The 24,169-nt window shown below is 52.8% G+C and overlaps 8 protein-coding genes across 8 annotated transcripts; 4 read left to right on the forward strand and 4 right to left on the reverse strand.

The window, feature by feature from the left end:
- Positions 1 to 855: 855 nt before the first annotated feature.
- On the forward strand, positions 856 to 1,695 carry MRS44_017821 (uncharacterized protein; the record flags this gene model as incomplete). The annotated part of the gene is made up of 1 exon (XM_065615715.1): positions 856 to 1,695. One exon carries the CDS (start codon positions 856 to 858, stop codon positions 1,693 to 1,695), a length of 840 nt encoding a protein of 279 aa, XP_065471787.1.
- An 852-nt stretch (positions 1,696 to 2,547) lies between these two features.
- On the reverse strand, positions 2,548 to 7,906 carry MRS44_017822 (uncharacterized protein; the record flags this gene model as incomplete). The annotated part of the gene is made up of 4 exons (XM_065615716.1): positions 2,548 to 4,986; positions 5,043 to 6,227; positions 6,310 to 7,007; positions 7,264 to 7,906. 4 exons carry the CDS (start codon positions 7,904 to 7,906, stop codon positions 2,548 to 2,550), a joined length of 4,965 nt encoding a protein of 1,654 aa, XP_065471788.1.
- A 114-nt stretch (positions 7,907 to 8,020) lies between these two features.
- On the reverse strand, positions 8,021 to 9,706 carry MRS44_017823 (uncharacterized protein; the record flags this gene model as incomplete). The annotated part of the gene is made up of 3 exons (XM_065615717.1): positions 8,021 to 8,137; positions 8,190 to 8,937; positions 9,084 to 9,706. The coding sequence occupies 3 exons, from the start codon at positions 9,704 to 9,706 to the stop codon at positions 8,021 to 8,023; spliced, it is 1,488 nt and encodes a 495-aa protein (XP_065471789.1).
- A 918-nt stretch (positions 9,707 to 10,624) lies between these two features.
- Positions 10,625 to 12,079, forward strand: MRS44_017824 (uncharacterized protein; the record flags this gene model as incomplete). The annotated part of the gene is made up of 2 exons (XM_065615718.1): positions 10,625 to 10,851; positions 10,921 to 12,079. 2 exons carry the CDS (start codon positions 10,625 to 10,627, stop codon positions 12,077 to 12,079), a joined length of 1,386 nt encoding a protein of 461 aa, XP_065471790.1.
- Positions 12,080 to 15,306: 3,227 nt separating this feature from the next.
- Positions 15,307 to 16,224, reverse strand: MRS44_017825 (uncharacterized protein; the record flags this gene model as incomplete). Its single annotated transcript, XM_065615719.1, has 2 exons — positions 15,307 to 15,786; positions 16,009 to 16,224. 2 exons carry the CDS (start codon positions 16,222 to 16,224, stop codon positions 15,307 to 15,309), a joined length of 696 nt encoding a protein of 231 aa, XP_065471791.1.
- A 2,262-nt stretch (positions 16,225 to 18,486) lies between these two features.
- Positions 18,487 to 19,380, forward strand: MRS44_017826 (uncharacterized protein; the record flags this gene model as incomplete). The annotated part of the gene is made up of 1 exon (XM_065615720.1): positions 18,487 to 19,380. One exon carries the CDS (start codon positions 18,487 to 18,489, stop codon positions 19,378 to 19,380), a length of 894 nt encoding a protein of 297 aa, XP_065471792.1.
- A 115-nt stretch (positions 19,381 to 19,495) lies between these two features.
- MRS44_017827 (uncharacterized protein) lies at positions 19,496 to 21,121 on the forward strand (the record flags this gene model as incomplete). The annotated part of the gene is made up of 1 exon (XM_065615721.1): positions 19,496 to 21,121. The coding sequence occupies one exon, from the start codon at positions 19,496 to 19,498 to the stop codon at positions 21,119 to 21,121; it is 1,626 nt and encodes a 541-aa protein (XP_065471793.1).
- Positions 21,122 to 21,222: 101 nt separating this feature from the next.
- MRS44_017828 (uncharacterized protein) lies at positions 21,223 to 23,763 on the reverse strand (the record flags this gene model as incomplete). The annotated part of the gene is made up of 2 exons (XM_065615722.1): positions 21,223 to 22,707; positions 22,753 to 23,763. 2 exons carry the CDS (start codon positions 23,761 to 23,763, stop codon positions 21,223 to 21,225), a joined length of 2,496 nt encoding a protein of 831 aa, XP_065471794.1.
- Positions 23,764 to 24,169: the final 406 nt, after the last annotated feature.

The following is a 24,169-nucleotide window of genomic DNA, read 5'->3' on the forward strand; positions in this document are numbered from 1 at the left end:
CAACAGCCTCTATAAAGCCCTCAACTAAGAAATACTTGAGTCTGATACAATCAAGCTTTGAGCTTTGTCGAGTACCGAACTTGAATCGTGCCCTTGGAACGATGTGGGAGGGCGCTATGTATCTGAGCCCAGGAGCGGCCATCGCGTTTCATGCTGCGTACCATCTCATCCTCCTCCGGCGTCCACTTATCGCCAGGTGACCTCGATCCAGGATATGATATCTTCGACACTCTCCTCCTCTGATTAGGACCTGAACCCGAATTCGGCGATCCATGATCAATCGCGCTCATCGGCAGACTAACGTCTCCCAAGACACCAGGAAGCGAAAACTCCAAATGGAACATTCTCTCCCCACCAATTGTAATGCACTTCGCAACGCCTTGGAAGGAAAATTCCTTGAATTCTGCGTGCGTCATCTGTTCCAGGTCATCAGAGGCATCGGTGAATGGTACCGACGCGACGTCACGACGTGATGGACATTGAGGCTCAGCGGTGGGGCGGTTGTCTACGGTTGCATATTACCACATGGGTGACAAAACCCTTTTGGGAAGCCTCAACCATGTTAAAATACTTAGTAATTTTGTGGACCCTTGCAAGACTACAGTACTGCACACTGTCCGGAAGGTATCTCTCGATTTGGATGGCATCTCCACTAGGGAATATGTCGTGATAATTCCTGGTGACGCGTCACAATTTTTTCACTCACTCACTCACGCACTCACACATACACACCAGCATCAATACCCAGCCCATCGCCACCTCGTAGCAGTCATGGGCCATCCACATCCATTCCCAAAGCAAGCTCGGGTCTATCCATCATGAGATTGTGTGACTGACCTTGTCTTGTACGTAGATATGCCCGATCACGTCCTATCGCAGACGTGTCCCGATGTTCCGAAGACCGTGGCCCCTAAATCGTACCAACGGAGCCACGATTTCATCCGCGATAGCTACCCAGGGTCCAATCTTTGTCCATATTGCGGCAGACGTTGGCCCACGAGCATCCCCATCCTCGACAGCTCGCCAGTCCCGTTTCGAGACGTTGAGACAGCCTCCACCTCCTCCGCTATACAGTCTATCGACCTAACAGCCTCTGATCGTTCCACGCCCTCACAGACGATCTTCACCGGCTCTGGAGACGGCCCTGGCCGTATCTTCGCAGCATTGCAGCCCTCAGCCGTGTATCGAGATGCCAAACTTACCCAGAGTCGGATCGCGAAGGGCATGAGGGCGAGCTCGTCGCAACTCAGTGAGGCTGTGGCTAAACAGAGCCAAAACAAGAGCAGACGGAAGACCTCGATGCGTCTCACTGTCTTCCTTGCGAGGCCTGACCCATGGGACATGCTAGACGAAGACGAGGAGCCCCAGTGGTCTTTGGCTAGAGAGCTGCTGAAGGTCGCTTTGCGCCCCTTCGTCGTCGAGGAGCCATCTTTACCTGTCCACTTCTGGTTCGACAGCATCTTCTTCCCTCAGTTCAAGGACAAGACTGCCCTCTCTTCTATTCTTCAATTCGACAAGAGACCCGTTCAGAATGCTCATATTAAAGAGGGTATCACGGAGCTAAGTGACCTCGACTGGGAGAGACAGACAGCCGCAGAGCTTTTCAGCGAGGACTACCCTTTTCGTTTCAGTAAAACAGAGGGCAGATATCTACTTTTCCTTGTTTTCTATGAGCCATTGCCTCCTCGCCCATAAGTCCCGGCCCCTCGTCATATCAAGCCGCCGAGGTCAGCCGTAAAGCCGTTCAAAAAGGAGAAGGGAATCAAGAAAGAGTTAGTCAAGACCGAGGTGAAGGTACAGCCAGCCTTATTAATCGGGAGCGAGTTCAACTCGCCCTCCTTAAGCCCCTCTCTGAGCCCAGTTCTACCTCCTTCGAGAGCTAGCGCAGAAGACCAGGTCGTGGTTATTACTAGCGACATGGACGAGACCCGCGCGGGTTAGAAACGGGCTCGAGACTCTATAAGCTCAGCACTCTCAGTAGAGGCAGAGGATAAGGAGCTCTCGGCTGGCCCTGCCTTCACTGCCCATGGTCCCGCTGCTGGAACCCGAGGAGTTGATAAGAGGAGGCCAAGTAGTCGGCATCCTCGTAAACAGACGAGGAAATAGTAGTTACTCTAGCTCAAGGTGACCCAGGTCCCCCATCAGCTCGTATGTATGTATGTATGTATGTATATTTTTCGTCCGGGAGGCCGTGAGGCTTCGGAAGTCTCCTAAGGGAGCACAGGACGTGCTGAGCTACGGGAGTCTATCTATGATCTAACCATACAGTGTCCCCTATCCAGCATATAATCGGCACAAATGGCGCTTTATATCGAGCCTGTTACCCGTCAGCGGGCGGTCCAGGCACGGCTAGTGAATAGTAGCCGCGGGGCAGCTCATGACTAGGATAGTCATGGTGGAGGGCCGTGGTTGAGGATGGCCGCAGCCAGACGGAGAACGTTACGGCTCCCTGCCTGGCCGAGCCTGTGCAATAGAAAGAGGTAACAAAAGAAGAGAAGAGAGAATAAAGGAGGGAGCGGACGCAGCTGCATCTCGGGTCGGCCCCGTCTAGTAGCGAGGGCAGATCCTATCAAAGAAGGCGCTTGTCTTGGCCAGCTTGACGAACTTGTCAAAGTCTTTTCCTAATGCCAGATTCACTGCCGTATTCGGCGAGGGAGTGAGCCTCGCTCGATATCGTGGCGGTACTTTTCTACAGTAGAAGATATGGTCCGGTGTTTTGCGTCGGCTGCACGAGCAGACCACTCGTGCTTCGCGATGGTTGAATCTCTCGTGGTATGCGGCAAAATCCCCGTGAAGAGACCTTGCGGCGAGCAAGTGGTGCAAGACTGTACGTGGAAGCGAGAGCTCCGGCGGGCAAGCTACTGTCGCCTTGAGATTCAATCTCTTATACTGCTCAGGGGAGGCGGAGGGCCACCAGGTTCTGAATGCTTCTTTTGGTTTCTGCCTCGCGATTCTTCGCAGGTAGGCCAGCGTGGGTCGGGCGCCCTCGGGCTCGGGCAGCGAGGATGCTGCTTTTGCTAGTTTATCGGCTTGTTCGTTACCGGGGATTTTGGTGTGACCGGGTACCCAGCGCACTTGAGTGGCCCCGTGCGATGCTACTAGGGACTGGAACTCGAGAAAGACTTCCTGGGAGGAGTCTGATGGTGTGCCCCGCAGGCATGTAGCAGCAGCGAGGTTGTCTAGACAGATAAAGATGTCTTGGGTTGCTGACTCTTGCAGGCTCAGGGCGGCCTTTAAGCCCTCTAATGCTCCTGCTGCTTCGGCATCGAAGACCTCGGCCGGCCCGAGGCGACCGGATCCATCAGAGATCGGGAGACCGTTCTGGTGGACGGTAAAGCCGTAGCTAGCGGCCCCGTCCGAAGACAGGGAGCCATCTGAGTATACGACCAGGGCGAGTGGATTGAGTGTCTGGACCCAGTGAAGGAAGGCCTCAGCCGTCTTCTCTTTCGATGCTGTCTGCAGCGGTGTCGTTTGCTCTTCGCCAAAGCGTTGCTGGATGAGCTTTGGTCGTGCGCAGGGTGTGAGGAGCTCGTCGGTGCGTTGAAGCCGTGTCCTGAAGCTGCTCTCTGGCGGTGCTTGGTATTTTCGTTTGATAAGGTCGTGGTAAGTAGGTTGGCGGGGTGGGCGTGTCCGGCTCGCCAGTGGGTGAGCCTCATCGAGCGACTTGAGTCGTGCAGAGAAGCGGAGCCGCCGTGCTTCGAGAAGCTGGGCGACCGGTGGTATTCCGCTTTCCCGGTGGAGGGCGGCGATGGGTGTTGTCTTCCAGACAGGTAGGATGGCTCTCATGGATTGGTTCATGGCCTCGGTCATTCTCTGGATGAGATGCTGGTTGCTCGATGGTACGTCTTTGGATGGTTGGTTCCACCGCGGCCGGCTTGTGCCCGGGTACCACGCCTCGGCGCCGTGGAGCAGCACCGGCTCGACGCATGCTCTGACGGCGCTTCGCACGGCGCTCGGCAACGGACCGTGTTTCGTGCTGGCGAGTCCCCGCAAGTGGTAGGCCACCGCCTTCGCTTTTGCTGCCCACTTTTCTACGTGGACTCGGAATGATAGTCTGCTGTCAAGCCAGATGCCCAGCCAGCGCAGGGCCGATTCGGGCTGTTTCACGACATCGCCGTGGCGTATCGCCGGCGAGAGCCTGAGTTTGCTGCGAGAGAAGTGCATGACTTCGGTCTTTTCGGGGTCGAAAGAGATACCGTTTGCTGTTCCCCAGCGGATCATTTCTTCGATAGACTCGGACGCCGCAGCGGCGGTCTCGTCAGCCGTGTCACCTGTGAACAGGATGGCTGTGTCGTCTGCGTAGCCGAAGCGGCCTTGGGGGTTGCCTAGACGGTAGATGGGCTCCGTGTAGAGCAGAAATAGGATCGGCGATACCGGCGACCCTTGAGGGAGGCCACACTGTAGAGGAGAGGAAGCGGTGACGGTGTCTTGGTATCTGACACGGGCAGATCGGCCACCCATAAAGGATCTAGCCCATCTGGCCAGATGATCGGGCCAGCCTTGCTCGCGTAGGCGACGGACCAGCCTGTTGCGCATGACGGTGTCAAACGCGCCTTGGATATCCATCGTGACCAATGTGGCCACCTTGTTGCGTGCGAATGCCTCTTCGATGTCGTGGATCAAGGCTGTCACTAGGTCCGTTGCAGACCTCTTCGGAAGTGCCCCGGCCTGTTGCGGGTGGAGGACCTGGTAGTGGGTGGCTGCCCATGCTAGCCGGCGTGCAATGAGTCGTTCTAGCCCTTTGCCGAGGCAGGAGAGCAGTGAGATGGGCCGCCACGCCCGCGGCTTCGTGAGGTCCCTTCGTCCCGGTTTCGCAATCATGACCACTTCTGCCTCCCTAAATGGTTCTGGATGGTGGCCTATAGTGAGGCATGCCTGAAATAGGCGGCGGACGTGCGTCCCGATGATATGCCACGCTGCCTCGAGAAGTTTAACCGTGATGTTGTCTGATCCTGGGGAGGTGTTTCCTGTGTGGAGGGTCGCATGCTGCGCCTCATCAAGGGAGATTTCCGGTGGGAATGGTATCGATCTGGGGGGTGCACCTCGATCCAAGGGTCCTGGATGTCATCTTCTGCGGTTCGGCGTTCTAGGGTGGCTTGTCGGAGTGCGTTTGCCTTATCCATCTGGGTTTCGTAGACGACGTCGCCGACTTGCAGCGGTGGCGGTTGGAAGGCCCCTGGGGACTTTAGCCATCGCACTGCTTTGAAGACAGAGCTACTATCCGAGAAGCTATCGATGAGGTTCCGCCAGTAGAGTCTCTTCGCTCGGCGCACGACACGGTGGAGGTCTCGTTTGGCGAATTGGACTTCTTGGTTGAACCCGAGGGGGTAGAGTCTTCTTATTGCGCGGAACCCAGCTGCGGCGCTGGCGCATTCTTCGGTCCACCAGGGAGCACTATGCGCCCCCTTCCGCGAAGGTCGGCCGGCCGCTCTCGCCGCCGATGTTAGGAGGTTCACGAGCTTCGAGGCGAGCTCGTCAAGCTCTGATGGGGTCGAGTCTGCGAGAGGGATTTGTGCGGCTCCGAGCTCCACGATTTCGACAAACCGTTTGAGCTCGTCATCTGTTGTCACGCGTATCCGGCCTGGTTGCATCGGGACTGGTTTTATATCGGGGAGGGTGAGCTTGAGTGTGAAGTGATCGGAGCTAGTCGCGAGATGGTCCTCAATTGCGGCTTCAGCTAGTGGTATATTAGCAAAGGCGAGGTCGATAGTATTTCCGTGTGGGTTTGTTGGGATGCCCTGGGTATTTAGTAGATTTAGGTCGTTCTCCGAGGCCCAAGAGGCGATATCTTGTCCTCGATTGGTAGCCTGTCCGGTCTGCCAGGTATGGTGTCTGGCGTTGAAATCGCCAGCGACGAGGCAGCGCTCCGGTACAGGCCATTGCAGCAGGTCATTCAGCGCGTCCTTCTCGTCGTTTTGGCGGTAGAAGTTCACTATGGTCATGTCGTTGACCCTGAGCCATAGAATATCTCGGGACTGAATGGGTCGGGTCTGGTCCGCTAGAAGCCTTGGGTCTCGTCGGACATAGGTCATGACTCGAGGCCGAGTGTCGTTACTGTTCCATGTGTCGACTGGTGCAAATGTGTCGTACGCCGGGTGTGTTTTAGTGATGCATTGCAGGCTTGTGGAGGCCGTCCATGGTTCTTGTAGGAGGACGATGTCATATCGTTCAGAATCGGCTAGTGCCAAGGCGCAGTCGTGGGCCGGAGGGATCTTACCGACGTTAGCCTGGAAGATCCTAAGTGGGTGTCGATTGTTCTTTAGTGTCTGCAAGTATCTATTCCTGGTCATGAGGGCGGGTGATAAGAACTATGCGGCGCTTCCTTGGTGAGCCAGGTCTAGGATGCTCTGGTTCTTCCTCTGCTTCGGATGTTGTAGCCACCATGATGCATGAGGGCGCTCTGGATGCGGCTGGGCTAGATGTGTGGGTGTCTGGCCGTTCTTGCGATGTATTGATGTTGCGTTGCAGTTCGGGGGTGCGGTGCAGTGATTCTAGTCGCGGTTCAGGATTGCGCTGACGGTAAGTCTCAGCGCCTATTGCCCGGACATGTTCTCTTTGTTCCTTAGTTAGTCGACGAAAGACGCCGTGCACCTTCCTCGGCCGAGCTGGGCACTTGTGGAAGCCGGCCCGGTGGGGGCCTAAGCAGTTGGCGCATTGCTCTGCTGCAGCGCAGTCAGCCAGGGCGTGGCCCGTCTTGCCGCACCGTTGACAGTGAGGCCGTCTACGGCATATCCGGAAGGAATGGTAGTCCCAGCATGTTTCGCACTGCCTAGGGCGGTCGGTTTTGTCGAGAGGTCTGGCCGGGTGGCTGCCGAGGACGGACCAGTATTTCTTAGTAGGCTTCAGGAAAGACACAAGTAGGGTCTTAGTCAAAGGGTCTTCTGAGGTCTGTCGCGCGGGGCGCACGTCCACGGGCTTGAGCCCTGTCTGGATTTCTATCTCATCATTGACAATGCTGTCAACATCAACCTCATTGCCATGAAAGTCAGTTAGTCTTCGGGGAAGGTCTGAGATCACATAGGTAAACCATGTTTTGTTAGTCTCTATAGACGTAGCCCCTAGGTCCGCCGCCCATTCGGCCTGCTTCTCCACAAGGTAGTCGCGGGTCTCAGGGTCGGCAGTCAGGACGGCCCATCCCGATCTGACGGGAAATACCTGCCGGATCTTGTTTGAGATGGCGCCGAGTTTTCCGCAGATGTGGGTCCGGATCGCGTAGCAGTTCTGGGCCCGAGCCGGGGCTCTAGCTTCTAGGCGGATGAAGACCCGGAGGTCCTCTCGGGGTGGGGCGATGGTCGTCGGTTGCTCCTGGCGACGCGGGGCGTCGAATTGTTGTCGATGTGGTTGTTGCCGTTGGCGTTGGGGGTAGATGGCCGGGATCAGCCGCAGGAGGTGAGGCAGCGACGCTGCTGTACGTGGGCTTAGGGGTTGGTCCAGCACCGGAGAGCTCGCGGCTCCAGGAGTCTAGAAAGCTGTTGGCGAACTGTTGGGCAAATTGTCGTTCAGGTCCAGTGGTAAATTGCTGCGCAGCTTCTTCGAACTTGGCGCAGAAGGCCTGGAAGACCGTTAGTTTGGCGTTATACTCCTCCACGCGTTCGTGTGCGAGCCTATTGGCTGATTCGACAATAGAGACCGGTTGTTGTCTAGGAGGTGATGAGGGGTGGTCAGGGCGAGCTCCTTCCGTAGCTGCAGCAGCGGTGGTGGTGGTGGTGGTGGTGGCATTGAGTGGCGAGGACGGCGTTTGAGCCATGCGCCCGGGATCGGGTGAGACACCAATTGGGCCGTTCACGATCGCGGGGCTGTTCTGCAAGAGAGCTGCACGGGCTCCTCGGTTCAGGTTGGCGGGGGTGTGGATACCCAGGTCAAAGGGATCCGGAGCAGCGGGCGGGTTCGTCGTAGACGATGCCATCGCCGCCGCGTGCGGCTGCGCAACGCGCAGGTTGGGACGTTTGGTGTGCGATTGTTAAGGATTAAGGTGTAGATAAGGCTACTTTCTTAACACTTGCATGCCAAGAAAGTGTGATTACAAGGGAAGGTGCCCCATCAGCTCGTCCACACTATTGATAATATCGCCGGGTAGCTCAGTTCCGGAGAGGCTATTGTTAATAGGCTCAAGGTAGTTCAGCTCGAGGAGCTGAAGCTAAAGCATTGTCAGCTAGCTTTTGAGTGCGATGGAGTACTTCTTTACGTACGAATCTCTCTTGCCCTCCAACTGGACTCTCTGGGATGCTCAGCACCGGACTTGCCCCGCAGTCGAGATGAACCTGAATCTTGTCTCTAAGCCGTAAGTAGATCGCGAGGTGTGGCCGCTTATGATCAAGCTCCCCATCTAGCTGACCATCGAACTGAAGATCCCGGAGCTGTTGATCGCACCAGTCCGTTGTTATTGGGTTAAGAAGATCGTCTATATCGATAGAATCGACAGCGGTCATCATCTGGGCAAGCCCATCTCGAGCCGCAGGCCCTAGATGGACTGCCCAGTTCTCCACTTCGCTTGTATTATACAGATCCATCGGGATCCCGGCGACGAGATGCTCCCTATTCTTCTGTGGCCGGATGCGATGGCCGTTCCACATCTCCGTGAAGTCCGCAACCTCTTGACGGATCATGGGTCCATAGAGAGCATACACCGCGATCTGGTGAGCAAGACGGTTTGGTTGGAAGAGGCCGCTATTAATCAGCTCGTGTGAGAACGCGATCCAGCGCTGACTGACACCTTTGAGTAGCTTTTCCCACCAAGACTCGATCCGTTGGTTAGATGTGCTTGGGCCCCAGATATGATAGGAGCTCAGTCTCGCTCCCTGCCTGTGGACTCGTTGGTCGTTATCCTCGGTGGTATACCGAAGCTCTATCTGATCAAGGTCGGCGAGGATCGCCTGGGCTCCGGCCCAAAGAGGAGTCTCGATACCATGATCCGAGCGGGTGAAAAGGGGTGGACCCCTGAGTGCGACATAGTCCGTAGAAACTGTTTGAGTGAACTCAGCGCAGTCATGTTCCCCCTGCCGACATATATCTAGATGATGGCTCTCGAGTACGTGTCGATACAGGCTTAGATAGAGAAGCCGAAGTTCTTGAGCTTCTCGTACCCATCGAGAGACCACATAAAGTTAGGCCCAGGAACCTGGACGTTCTTCCGGTGCTTCCAATCAGCAAGGCGTCTTTGCTCGGCCCGCTTCTTCCACTCTGGGTTCGTTTGGTACTCGCGATATAAGGTATTCTGGCCGACAAGGACGCCGGCACGGATGCGGACGTAATGGTATAGATACCCCCTGCCAAATCCTCTGATGCTTGAAGACTGACGGTCGTCTTGGAAGAGGAACTCTCTTGCTTTTTGAATAGCCTCCTGTCGTTCAGCCAGATCTCGGAAGCGCCGCTTCATGCCATGCTTCAGACGATACTCCTGTACAGTTCGCTCGGAGATCTCGATGCCGCGTCGCTTGAGATCACGGACGATGGAAGTGTCGCTATATCCGTATCGGTAGAAGTAGCCTTTGATCAGCTCGACGAAGGTGTTGGTATCAATCTTTGAGTGAAGGGGGGAGTACTCCTGGGCACCCCATTCCGCTAACCTCCTTTTCAGGGTTCTGACGTTGAGTACGTGCCCATCGTCGCGGAGATGGGCACATATAGTGTCAATGGATAGTCCTTCTCGCCGCTGCTCGAGGATCAAGTCCTTGACGCGCTCCAAGTCCTTACGGGGCCTCGGCATTGTGCGAGATGCAGACCAGGGGGTCGAGGTCGTGGTAGAGGTCGGAGTTCATACCTCCTTCCAAGGCTTCCAGCTGCAATATCCTGCCCCCTCTGAACCGGCATTATTGTTGGAATGATTGGGAGCTTCCCCCTCACTTCAGGGTCACATCACAAAGTCCTAGATTGAAAGTTGAAAGTCCTAGATGGAATCGCATGGGATATAAACCCCTAGGGAGCTCTCACCATGACAATAACAATAATAACCTTGATTTTATCAAGCACACCCAGCATCACTGCGCAATTCAACAACACAGTATGGGCAGATCCAACATTCGAGATGCCATCGGACGACGGAATACCGAGTAGAGACGTAGGCGGCGTTCTCCACGTTCTTACTACCGACGGGGCAACTGGTCCTCCCTTTCGCTATCATCCGACATTCAGCATAGGACTCTTTCTCTCCTCGAGCTTAGCATCACATGATCGTTTTAATAGCATCACATGCCTTCTCAAGTTTAAGGTTTAGTTCCTCATGTTCTTCCATCTTCCTGGCTTGCTCCCCACTTGAGATGCATATAGTTGCATATTGCCGTCGACTGGGGGTAGTTCCGGATTCGCACGATCGGGCAGTTTCGTATTCGTTGATTTAGTGCTTGGTGTGACAGTCGTTTGATTCGAGACGGCCCTATCAACTCCGAACAATGACAAGGTTAGGGAAAGTTCCACTTCAACGACGGCTTAGTGGTGTTAGTTTAAGGTCATATGGCGTGTTATGAGGCGACTCGTATTCCTATAAGTAGCTTTGAAGGAGCGTAAGGAGTAGCAGCAACTTGGGCTCTCTTTTTCGCTTATTTCGCGCTTCCATAAGGTTTGGGCGCATGCCACGCACGTTCACCACTGAGGTTGAAGTGTACTCATTATATCTTGCCCTTCCATAATGTCCGACACATCAGTGTTAGCAACGGCGCAAGCCGAGCCCAGACCACTCGTCCTCCTCGGCGATGGCAGCTGGTGTGGCCGCGAGGCGGACACACGGTCGAACATCTACCTACTGGCCAGGATGATCGGAATCGATATAGAAAGCACCACAGACACAGACGTGCACGTGATGGACGGCAAGGCGTGGTATATCCACGGTGTTGGTCTTGGAAGTACGTTCCTTGAGTATGTCGCCAACAATCATTCAAAGATTGGCCATACATCAACTTACATCAATCGCTAAAAATGATGTAGTTATGTTTTCAACGGAACAACAGCGCAAGACATTGCCATGCAATGCATAACAGCTTACAAATTCATTGTTGATCATTACAGCTATCCCGACCACCAGATCTGGATGTTTGGCCTTTCCAGGGGCGCATTCATGGTACGGTCGGTTGCCGGTATGATCAACAATTGCGGAATCGTCAAGCGTATAATGAACTCCGACGGCACCGTCAACGACGTCGAGACCGCTCTGCTGTGCCACCTAGTCTACAAAATTTACCGCTCCGACGATCCCATCAACCGCCCGCGTTCACCCCAGTCCGTACAGTTCCGTCGAAGGGCCAGCTGGCCACTGATAGGCGACGAAGAACCCGGAGCCCCGAAGCTACTACCGCCCGTGAAATTCTTGGGCCTTCTCGACACTGTAGGCAGCCTAGGGATTCCGGACTTCGTTGGTGGCGTGGGGCTGGACTGGCCTCAATTCCATGACCAAAAGGTCTCAAGTGTGGTCGAGCTCGTGTACCACGCAGTGTCGTTGCACGATGATCTGTACGTCTTCCCTCCCTGTCTCGCTGAACGGAACCCACACCCCGGGAAGCCAAAAGACTTCGGCATCACCCAGTGTTGGTTCCCCGGCGTACACTATGACCTGGGGCGGCAGCGCTTCCGGTTCTTACGCATGTTCGGTGGTGGGCGGTTAGAACGCCTCTTGGCGAGGTGGAACTGGGCGAGCAAGGTGATTCAGCCAAACGAGGCAGTTTCGGACCTCGTGTTGAAGTGGATCCTTGAGGCTGTGAAGGCAAACGACCCAGGCGGGCAGGTTATCTCGACTCCAAAAGTTGACAAGGAGATCAAGGCCGCGAATCAGAGAATGGTCTCCCAAAACCGGCAGCTTGGCGATGGAGATGTATACCAGAATATCGTCGCATATGCCCCGTTTGGCACCGCGATTGTGGGGTTGTTAACGACATTGTATGGGACAAGATGGCAGACGAATCAGATCTACCAGCTTTTCTTTGCGCTGCGGGATCGTCTTGTGGCTGACCTAGATTCGCGGGTCTACAACTACACGGCGGTCGATGGATCCATCCCGAACTCCCAAGGGCAGACCATTCACGAGTTGGCAGGAATAAACAGGTCAAGATATCCGTCGCAAACCTACGAAGCTTGGAGATTATCCCGCTAAGATACTCTTGAAGCATTTCGAAACTTTCCATAGCCGTACAGCTAGGTATTTCCTCATTCCTTTTTCAGGTTGATTGGCAGTATCTATCTCCTGAGTGCGCGTAGCCCTCCCAAGATGTCACGATGAGGGGTCTGGTCCAATCAGAAGGCGTCAAATGCAGGATACTTAATTCCTCTGCTAAATTAGGTGGTGATAGAAGTCCCAACAATATTGGTCATTACAAATCGCAACCTTGCAAATACGGCAGCCATGAGAGGTCTGACTCCGTACATTGGGCCTCTTCTTCTTATTACCGCTGGTCTCCGTAAGAGGGCTCCAAGCCTCACTTTTTGCTCTCAGCTGTCCCTGCCGACAGCCCTGACAGGCTAGGCAGTCTGATTTGACATGACGGTCGACATGATTGATCTCACGGTTGATGTGTTCCCTCTGTAATTCGGGGTTTTGTAGATCACGCTCGTCTCCTGGTCGGTATCGCTGCCTCGCCTGACTGTCATGACCGTAAGCGTTGAATAATTCGTTATAAATGCACTCTCGCCATTCTCTCTGATTGGTATATCTCTTCCAATTTGGCTGCGGTCCGTGAAGTTGAGCAATATAGCTATTAACGAGGGCCACGTCAAGGAGGAAAGTCCATGCAAGTGCCTGCCACGGCCCACGGCGTAGGGGATGATCGTACTTATAATATGACCTCAATTGGTCACCACGGTCAACGTGATTCATTTGGTCGTTATACTCGGCAGCCACAGTCGGGATGTTGATCATTTTGACAGCTTCGTTACCGAAAAAGCGGCGTATTGGCTTGGCTTCTGACTTCCGTGATGACGGCTTCTTCCTCTGCCGTATGACACGCTCATCGTCGGCACCAGTGAACACGGTGGTCAAAAATAATACAAGCTTGTTGTCTTTCCAACCGATTTGGTTGACCTAGGGCCACAGCACGAAGACGAATTAGTAAGGATTTCTCAGAGAAAAGTGTCTGAAGTCAGCACCTGGTTGTCAGGGGTTGGTATCGCCTTAACCGTATTAAATTCGTACATTTTCCTAACTTTGCCGTCATTGTTCTTATCTTGTATGAGTTCCTTATGGATGCCGCTATTCGTGCGAGCCGTGCCTGTGGCTCCGAGGCCGTGGTTGCGGAGGTTGCGGAAGAGGGGAGACGACGAGAAGAGGTTATCCACAAAGATGTGATATGTCGCTTTTGGCAGCATATCTGCAAGGGCAACAACGATAGCCTGAGTCGAATTCGGTAAGAAAGACTCGTCTTCTGTATCAGGGGCGTCGACTGTGACTTTTCTTCGCTTGCTTGACCGGCCTTGCGATGATGTCTCCTGCGTTGAAATTGTTGAGATCCATTGTTTAACGGATCAATGGCTATTCCGATCCATTGGTGGCGAGGATGTGGATGCCTTCTTGTCAATAGTTTCCGGTGGTTAACACCAACCTTTCTTCTTCTTCAATCAATACAACATGCTCATTTCAACAGAAATTTCAACGCCAGCGGCACCGTGTGGTTTCTTCTTAACGTGCCAAATCCACCGAATAAAGAAGCCGCATTGAGCGATAACCCATATCTTGAAGCCTACGGGGTTAGGCTTGCCTTTGATGACCGTTATGTCATCGCTTTTGCCCGTATAGCGGATTATGCACTCATCGACGGCAAGGTGAGACCCAGGCCGGAATATCTGCATGGACACGGCTTGTATGTGGTCAGACCACTCTTCAACGCATTGGAATACCTTCGGAATAGGTGCGGTTTCGTCATATTTGGTGTGGTCAAAGGGGCGAAGGTGCCTGTGGATAAGCCGAAACTTGTTGTATGAGATGAACTTGATAAATGAGTGCGCAGGACGTTGATCGCCGGGCTTGGGGGTTTCCAATAGCTTCGTATCGTCTTTTCTTTATGCACACCCATATAAATTAGCGCACCATCGTCGTTAACACCTATGAGACCGTTGTTCCTTCCCATTTGTGTAGTTTTGAAGCCCGCTCCATCGGGGTATTCCAGCTGTCAATAACGCCGTGTTCTTTGAGCCACGTGATCCAGGAATTGGTGTAAGATACCCATTTCTCAACGAGTGATATGGGTAGAAAAAGCTGGAATAGTTGTAGAGGCGCTGGAGGCAGTGTGTTAATGTGAAAAGGGCGTGTTTCTACGTGGAAAGGCTCGAAGTTGGTGCCTCGATCATTTTCAGCCGGAAAATCAACGGCGCGTAGGGCCATTTGGCCACAGGCGGCGACTGTGCTCCTCCCTGATAAAGCTCCTGTCATCATAGGGGTTGATGACCTGTATCTCTTCTAGAATCGGAGGGGAAGTCATTGATGAAATCAAAATAATTTGATGGTGTTTAAGGTAGGAAATAGTATGTCGCACTGAGCGTGCTGAAAGGATCAAGGATCAGGTAAAGAATAATGGGCAGCAGCAGTGTGTTGATTGATTGTTGTCTGAGGTTGTCTCTTGTGCGGGGTATTCCCTCCCGCAGAGTTACTTAAAGCATACGGCTAGATTACTAACGCAGTTGTTTCATGAGGCCGCGAAGATCATGCCTACCCTGCGACATAGTATTAATATCTTATCGGATTAAACTTTTCGTACCCCTCACGTACTTCCGAGGTGCTCGTGATCATGTGGGGCGAGGTACGCCTTGGAGGTGTTACTCAGGAGATAGGGGTCTCGGGGAGCATGACTGTGAAAGGTCGCATTGTAAGTCTACTTACTCCTTAGGCAAAAAATTGGCTGGGATAAGGTATCGCCCCTACCGAGAACTCTGATTGGCTTGGCACCCCTGTCGTGACCGCCTCGGAGGTCCTTATGCTCTGAGATAGGTATCTTGGTCGGCAACGGTGATTTCCAGGATTGGAGACAGGGGAGGATGCAGACAATTGACTTTGACATGATTTTATCTCCTCGATTGTGTTAAGCGCATTGTATTGTTTGTAAAGCCACCGATATCATCAATTTCCCTAAAATTGCACTGCCGAATCAATGACCTCGCCCTGCGCAGGCGACGGGGCCTATGACATTGACCTTGACCAGCCCGCCCTGCAAGTGGATAGAGAAGATCCGGCTTCCCAGTTACAAAGGGCGAAATTGAAGCGCTGCGAACACACCACGGCGCCGACGAGATCCCTCAGCCTCTTCCGTGAGCAGAAATTGGTATCGCCACTTCTGTAAAGAATGCCAAAGATCATCCAGAGCTTTAGAAGAACTTCCTTACCAAAGTCCCTGGTTACAATTCATCATGCTGCTCGATGCTCCCCCGGACTTGCGCAACAACGCGCAACACCTCGTCCCAGGCGCGCCGCCCGGAGGAGATGAGGGGTATCTGGGGGTAGTCGAGAGAGTGTAGGTGCATGTGCGCCAGCAGGGTCACCATACTAAGGAAGCTGGCCATGGAGGACACGTCGATGGACGTGGGCGTCTGCTTGCGGATGTTCATTTTTTGGTGGGTGATGTGGTACATTACGGTAAGGGTCTGCAGGGAGATATTAGTAGAGGGGATATTTGTTGTGGTGAAGGTGAAGGTGAGGGGTAGGTGAGGTGAGGGGGAACGTACGGTGGCTATGCCGATCCAGCCTGGTAGCAGGAGACGGGGATCTTGGAAGCCGCCTGTGAGGGAGAGGACGACAGCTGTGAAGTAGGCGTTGCAGGCATTGATGGTAAGGAGACGGACCATTGTCGCTTGGGGAGTGTAGTTGATGAGCCTGCTCTAGTTGTCAGATTAAGCTGTATTTCATAAAAATCATCCAGAGTGCCAAAGGGAATCTATGTCGGGAACGCACCATCGAGACATCAAGCAGTCTGTAAAGAAGAATGACAAATATCCCGACACAAAGCACTGAACCATCCACCAAATCAGCATAACTCTTCTCTTCTACCTCCATTTTGCAGATGCTTCAGGTAAAGCAAGCTTCTCCGCGCGAAAACGCACCCATATAGTTGCGAGGCCCATCTCAGTAAGGGCATACCGGGCATCCGCCTCGACACTCAACCTCTGAATTCCTCCAGCCGCCGACGGCACAACGACAACAAGCTCCGGGCCCGGTAGCAGGCGTAACAACAGCTGGACCGCCGAGGGTAGACCCCACCAGAGCGCGGGCAAGACGGAAACAAGACGCAGGGCGAAGAGCCATGGATGCCATGGCATGGGTACGTTTAAGATGACGGCGACACGGGGTTGGAGGAGAGAAGGAGGTAAGGGGGCGTCGGCGTTCGAGGAAGAGGAGGGAGCTGTCGTTGGAGTCGTCGTTGAGTTCGAAGGCGCAGGCGCGGGAGGTTGTAGGGGTAGCGGAAGATGGCCTCCAGAGGAGCCCTGATGGAGGGGGAGGGGTTGACCATCTCTCTCGGTCAGGCCATCTGAAGCAAAAGATCGATTCAAGAAGCAAGAGTCTTAAAGTACCAGAGCAATAAATGTGTGGTGAAGTAAATAAATAAAAAAAGAGGGGAGAATCAGGTCGTCGCAAGGGAGTGTGGGTGGAGAATCGGTGGTGATAGCGTCAAGGAAGGACGAGCTGCAGCAGGATGAACAGGGGTGTTGGGATGTGGCTAGGAGCCATGTGGCGCGAGTATCCCGTGGCTCATGGGTTAGGGTTGAAGATGCCAGCCACAGCGCCAAACAAGTAAGGCAAACAGCTCGGTTGAGCGAGCACTCTGATAAGATTCATCCAAATAACCTGACCATGCCTTATGGCAAAGTAAGAACCAACACACGCTTAATCCATTTACAAAGCTAGCACCAGCATCCTCGATGTCCAAGCGTCATGGTCTTGGGAAATCCCCTAGTCTGCGACTTGACGAACTAGGTGTGGTCTCGCCAATTGCCGCGTCATAGGCGCATGTGAACAGTGCGACGATTGAAAAGCTTATTCCTTCGTGCACCGCTTCAAGGTTCCCGTCCTTTACTGATAAAGATCCCTGATCACCGCCTCACGATCGCATGATCTGGTAAACTAACAGCGGGTCGGCTGTTGATTCTGAGAGAGGTCTGAGCTTCTACCTTGCTAAATGAGGCATCTCCGGGGGTTGATGGTCTATCCTTCGAAATGGCCGGCCCTCGCACTACCATATTCGCCACAGATCTACTTAGTGGGGCCTCATGGCCCACGTTAGATTGACGTCTGTGTGCGGTTGTAGAGGCGCTAGAGTGGGTTTCCCACTGGTTACAACAATATCTGTGGCTTATGGCGGTGAAGGTGTAAGGAAGAACCGACGCTCCGCACGAAGGATAAGCAAGAAGAACAGAATATCTTCCAGCCATCAATCAATAAGACCACCAGCTTCTGCTCCATAATCTACTAAATAAGATTCGCCTGCATGTCCAACTGCGTGGGTCCTTAAGCCCAAGGTAATCTAATGGCCCGTGCGCGACAACCCGTCCCCGCAGGCTGGGGTTAGCAATTGACCGTCAATTACCAATGGATTGGCGACCAGGTATTCTCGGAAAATGGCCCTAGCCCCTGAGTGATCATAACCCTCAGATCCTGTACCTCGCGAAGGGTTGGTCCAATTGCAGCGCAAAAACCGGTCGGATTCGATGGGGTTACGGGAAAAATTACACTCATCTCCTGGGTGCGCATTGCCCTCCCAAGATGTCACGAGCCCCACCCGACCGCTGTAACCCCGGAAGTACGTGAGGGGTACGAAAAGTTTAATCCCGGAAGGAATTCCTGCCAATTCCCCGCCAAAACACCATCAATTGATTTTGATACCATCAATGAATTCCCCTTTAATTCTAGAAGAGATACAGGTCATCAACCCTATTCCTGTATTCCATTCGCAGCTTGCCTAGCCAATGTTCTCCAGATCATCGCTTGGAGAAGTAAAACCGACTATCAAAAGCCCACCTAAGAGACTTTGTATCAAACTCCCCCAAACTCCTGATCAATCCTTTTGTCTACAATCTTCCATGTCTTCCTTTTCCGTCTTCACTGGAAGATTCTTCTCAGTATGATGCTCCACTACCATCCAGAAACCTCCCAGCTTACCGAAGGAATACTTGATCGGACATATGGATTCTTATGAAGAAGCTAATCATAAATCTATGATAAGTAATATTATATCCTTTCAACTGTGGAAAGCCTCCGTCACGTACCTCGCCCCATACCACCCCTGTCACATGACCAGTACATGCGGGGAACCTAAAGGAGGTAGTTTTATTTACCTCAGCAAGCCCAGACCATTTGTGGGTCTGCGGAACCGGACTATGCCTAATCGGCAAGTCACATGCGGTCCTCGACCAAATGGTCTGAGGATTCTGTCAACGTTTTTTGGCCTGGGTCGAGATCGTTTGTATGAGAGACGTTGAACCACGTCAACCTCGTTTTCCTCCACAACCAGCCGTCGCGCAGGATAATTTATAAGTTCAATCGAAACCTCTGCCATTTTTTAACAGCCCAGTCAAATCTTAACGATGTCGACTCAAACCTCCTCTCGGCGGAGCGAACGGCTAAACCCGAGGACCCCTGATGGCAGACAAGAACAGCCACGAATTGCTGCTTCCACCGTGGCCCATCGCCGTCGTAGACGCGTTAGATCTCGAGTGTGGACGGCAGAAAAGCGAGTGAGCGATGTATGCAAATACATGTCCAAAACACACCACTTGACGCTTGCCGAGTTCATCCGAGTATACGTGACGACCCAAGGCGATGATGGCTATGGCGATCGACCCGCCACGCGCGCCAAACGGCTTGCAGAGGCTATCTATGGCCAGCCACAGGTCGTAGATGCACTGCGAGAGCACCCAGCATCTGGTGCTGCCGAAGTTGTTACAGTCAAATCGCTAAGGAAGGAAATGAAAGCGCTGGAGGAGGCTGGAGATATGTTTGGCACCTACCGAATCAACGATCCACAAGAGGAGTCATCACAGACTAGTATTAGCCGGGAGCGGCAGTCTCAAGATGACCAGCAACCAGAGGACTACGAGCGCATACTTGGTGGCATGCAGTTCGGGCAGATGTATGAGCAGGTCCACACCCGTGCTCCTCTTCTGTGTGGACTGCTCGACGGTCTCATGGCGCCTAAGATACAAAGAAAGGATCGACCGCCGCGAGATCCTTCAAAGTTCAACCACAGGACTGCGATAATCACGTCTATTCTCTGCTATTCTCGAGCCTCGGAGGGAAGCAACAGATTTCCTCGCGTATTTGGTGCCTTTCTTTACTCCAATGGCGTCAAACGGCGTGTCCTGGATCTTCTTCACCAGTTCGGGCTTTGTGAAGGATATAAGGGGATCCACAAGCATCTTGAAACCGTGGCAGAACAAGCAAAGGCATCCTCACTATCTCTTAGTATGGACGTCGACTGATTGCTGGTAGGGGACAGTCCGTCGGTATGGCCAACAGCTGGATGCCTGTGTTGTGTATGACAACTTCGACTATCGGGAAGGTGTCAAGCACCAACTCATTTCAAACCATGCAGAAATGCGCTCTGTGACAACGGGCAAAGTATTCAGAGGCGTCGACATCCCCCCAGGTGGATTGAGGAAGTCGATGCTGCACCGCGAGGTTCCACTTACAATAGAAGACCTACTATACTCTCCTGGTGCAGCACTATACGACGAGACCGCCGCCGAGATTGATACCTACTTCATCGCCGAGGCAATTCGAACGGCATATCCAAAATCGGTCAAATCTATCTTCGCTAAGTCTGACAACCCTTTCCCCGCCATGCCAACAGTCGAGTTGCTCGAGCTTCGAAAGACGGACAGCAAAACACTTGGTCCAATCCTCTTCAACGAAGGTACTCTAGAGGGCTCCTACGAGGTTGTGGAGAGCATCTACAAGCACCAGTTCCAACTGGATAACACAGAATTCGACAATCGTCTATTTTTAGCGTTTGGAGATCAGAAGACCTCTTCACTCATCCGATCCATTCAGGCTGAACAAGTGGACGCATCTGCAGCGTACGACAGAAAAGACTGGCTGATCGGAGTCGCGGCTCTCTTTCACCTGCGCATGAATTTCCTCTGGCTCATGCAAAAGACGCATTATGGCAATATGGAACAGCAAGATCCTTCAACCCTCTATCACAACGTCAACTTCTGGGGACGGAAGAATATACCATCGGACCGTGCAGCCTTTCAGGTTCTGGAAGAGCTAGTACTTCATAGTTTCGACGCCCGGGTCGTTGGACTACTCTATACCCGCCTCGAGCAGCGCGGCATCGATACCTCAGAGCAAGAGGAGGTCGACAATGCCATTCAGAAGATGCACGCCAAAGGATTCATGGAGGTAGTGAGAGACATTCGCAAATCGGCCTTTGAACCGCAAGCCTGGCGACCATCCAAGGAGAAGTACGCCAACAACACAGTTGATGAGGAATTCCTCAGTCATGCTCGATATCTTCAGCAGATGATTGTCTACAAGACCTTGAAGTACGGCATCAAGAACGGCGACATAGGACTCATAGATCGAGTCATTGGCGTTTGCTGCTTTTACTTCGAGGGAACCGGACAGTCAAACTACGCATTCGAGATGCTCTACCTAAAGCGGCTCATCAGCACCAAAGCTTGTGATCAGGAGCTTCGGCGAGCGATACTCTCGAATAGTCTCGTCAATCCACATGGTCGTCAGGACACCTGGCAAGAAGTCGATCGTAGTCTTGAATATCTGAACCTGGAGCTGAAGAGAGAACTTTGGGCGCGTCGAACGTCGACTTTTGGATTGGATGCTCTGTTCAAGACTACGTCATTGACAGCAGAGTATACTGTTTGCCTACGCAAGGCGATAGAGAAAGCGTTTGCCCGGAAGGACAACTCCAAACATTCCGTTCCATCTCCCGTGGATGATATTCATACACTGGCATTTGAGTTGGCGTGCGACTCGATTATATTTTATGGCGGCGGCAGGAAGGCAAGACATCAAGCGCCAGACATACACTCGATCGGGCTCGAAAGAGTAGCGACCAAAAAGCTGGCGGTGTTCAATGCAAAAGTCATGAGAGATGAAGATCGGATAATAGTGCCACCAAATGAAAGGAGAGGAGCCACGGCTGATTTGGACCCCAATAGCGACACGATGGCCATATTGGTATGTACATACCCATGAAGTATCTAGTCTCGTGCTAACATGCTTCACAAGCCGTTGGAGGACAGAGATGATACCCATGAATGGGGTCTACCTTCAGATATCGAGTCTGAGTAACCAACCTACAAGACCCATTCGCTGTGGTCAAAGCGCCTATTCTTCCCTTTCTTACTGCGAGGACTTCGTCTTGTATTAGAGTCCAGAACGCCGAGGGCAACCCGCTTTGTCAATTCTCCTCCCCCTCGACTTGACGTGGGACATTTCGACAATTGATCACCCTCAGTGGTGCCCGGCATCTCGTTCCCACTGGCTTCGAAACCACTGGACGTGGTAGAGGAATAACCCACGTTTGTCGATGTTATCGACTCGCCCAAAGATGTGAATGATGAGTTTTCTGGTCCTTGGGACACCGCGGGGGTAGATGGATAAGGGGAGCACGAGGCTGCGCTCTCTCTTGCCTTGGCAATGATTCGCTCAAGCGAGGAAGCGTACTCTTCTCGCTCTTGCAAAAATGATGCTCTCTGTTCCTGGTCAAGAGCCTTCTCAGTCTCTGCTTCGATCGAGACCGACGCTTTTCTCTTTCGAGATACTTGCTGCTCAGGCATGAGACGAACTCCTCCTTCCGATGATTCTTGTCGAACGGGTACTCGAGCTGCAGCCGCAGTTCCTAGCCTGCTACCTCCCGGCCAGTTCCTCATCACATACGACTTAATATCACTGAACTCTTTAAAGAGGTCATCAAAATGATCTCTCAACCAATTCGATTTCACAAACTCTTCCAACTCAGCGGCTGTGCGTATGAAAGCATATTCCGTCGATAATGATATCCACTCGCTCTTCTGGGTGAACAGCTTCACGGAAAGTTCAGGCTTCGACATCTGATGTGTCGAATTTACAACGTTGTCTCCCCAGAGGACTAGTCGGTCATAAAATGCACCTGACGCTGTTCCAGCGTGGGGCTTCCGAAGACTGGGAGCAATATCCCATGGGAAGGGCACCGTTCGCATTAGGGAAGGATTGCAAACATTGCAACACTCGTCCGGTCCTGGAGAAGGTGACTTGGACGCCGGGTCTGACAGGCTCTCTTGCAGCCAATCCATCAGAATTCGGCGTAGGCAGGTGGATCGATTGACAAAATTGAACAGCGCCGGGCAGTCATTGTATAAGTCTCTTCGGCGTTCTCTGTTTGTCTTGCGTCTGCGCTGCTCTTCTGGCAGATCACAGTTAATGGCGTCTGCAGCAACATCCGATTCATCGTCTGGAATGTCACTGCCTGCCATTGGTTCAGCAGAGCACGACTGGGCTAAACCGACCGTTGCGGAAAGCCGACTCAAAGTCGACGGCGTCTGACTGCTGGGAAACATTACCGCTCTTGTCGATGCAATACTGTCTCCTACAGCCCAGCATTCCACCAGGAAAATAGCCTCTCCCTTGATGCCGCTCATTCTAGCTGCTCGACCAAACCGTTGGATAAGGACGCACAAGAGCCGTTCTAGAGGGAAGCCATATTGGACAACTCGTATGACATCTGAGAGATCCACCCCCGTTCCCAATGATTCTGTTGCCACCATAATTCGAATCTTTGAATCCACCTTGGTGAATTCGTCCTACAGGGAATTCTTATCGTTCAGAGCAGTGTGTGAGTGGTAGACCTGAATGATCTGTCTGCAGTCGCGGTCTATTATGGTCTCTGCCGACAGTCTGCGCAGCCACGAGCGCAAAGATTCAGCACACCTTTGGATATCACGTCGAGAGTCTATGAAAATGACCGTTTTCGGAATTTTCTCTGGCGTTGGCGAACCATTCGTCATGGCATCTTGCAGAACAAAGAAGAGACTAGTGAATTTCCTTGTTGTCCGTGGCTCGATCGTCTCCACGATTAGCTTTATCTCTGGCCTGTCGACAGAAGTTCGGAAAAACTCGCAGCTGGCTTGGAAGCCTGTCATTCTCCTCGCAATATCCAAGGTCGCCTGGTCCAGTGTGGCAGAACAGCCAAACCAAGGAATACGCGCTCCTAACCTTCGTCGAAGGAGAGAGAGTTGTGCGTACTGTGGACGGATGCTACTTCCCCAGAGGGCCACCAAATGTAGCTCATCAACAACCACGACCGAGACGCGCCTTTTGAAGGATGGGCTGCTTGCTATTGGCCGAAACCAACCAGCTGCGATCTCTGGGCCCATGATGAGATGAGTATACACACCCGTCTCAATATCTTGGGCCAATGCATCAGTCTTGTCCGTCATAGCATTGATAAACACGCATCTCGCCCCAGGAAGCCTTTGGATCTTGATGCACTGCTCCTGTCCAATTCGATCTAAAGGGATGATGATTATCCCGATGCCGCCGCGGCAAAATAACGGTGCTGCCTGGAATATGATGCTCTTGCCGAAAGATGTCTTGGCCATAAGGAGTAGATCCTCTTTCTTGAATACCAAATGCCATATTGAATCGACCTGCTTCGGACGAGGCACGAATGGATACAGATGGCGCTGCAAGCCCGCGCGGATAATGCCCTTCTGCACTTCCTCCGGCGCATGCCTTGCCTTCTCAACCAGGTCTTGTATAGCCAGCATACTCGCGGCCTCTTCGGCATCCTGAACGAAACGTCTTGTGTTATCTGTGGCCCCTCGACGCTGTCTTCGAATGCTCGACCTGTTGCGCATGGAGAATGCGAGCAGAACACTGCTCATAAACGCTGGAGAGGCGTAAGTCCGGACCAAGTAAAGGTTTATATTGCATCAGAGAGCGTCTCACTGATGCCGCATCGCGTATCTATGGACTTCTCTAGCCCTGGAAAGCGAGAACAGTGGTCGAGTAACGATTCTACTTCGGTCTTGCTCATCACAAATCAGCGTTTTCCTCAGGATACAGGCATGCGAGATGTAAAAAAAATCGATTTCTAGATAAATTATACCTTTTTGCAGAGCCCAGTGAAATTGAGGGCAAGTACAGTGTGTTTTGGTGCAGTTATCAAGGGAAATAAAATGTTGTGGTTTTCCAAAATCGTAAAAAACACGTACAAATTATCGAACAGTCAGTGGGCGCAATTGACACAATCCTCAGACTATT

Source organism: Fusarium solani, assembly GCF_023522795.1.
Source record: "Fusarium solani strain SB1 chromosome Unknown bctg00000014, whole genome shotgun sequence".
In the NCBI taxonomy this organism is placed as follows: Eukaryota; Fungi; Ascomycota; class Sordariomycetes; order Hypocreales; family Nectriaceae; genus Fusarium; species Fusarium solani.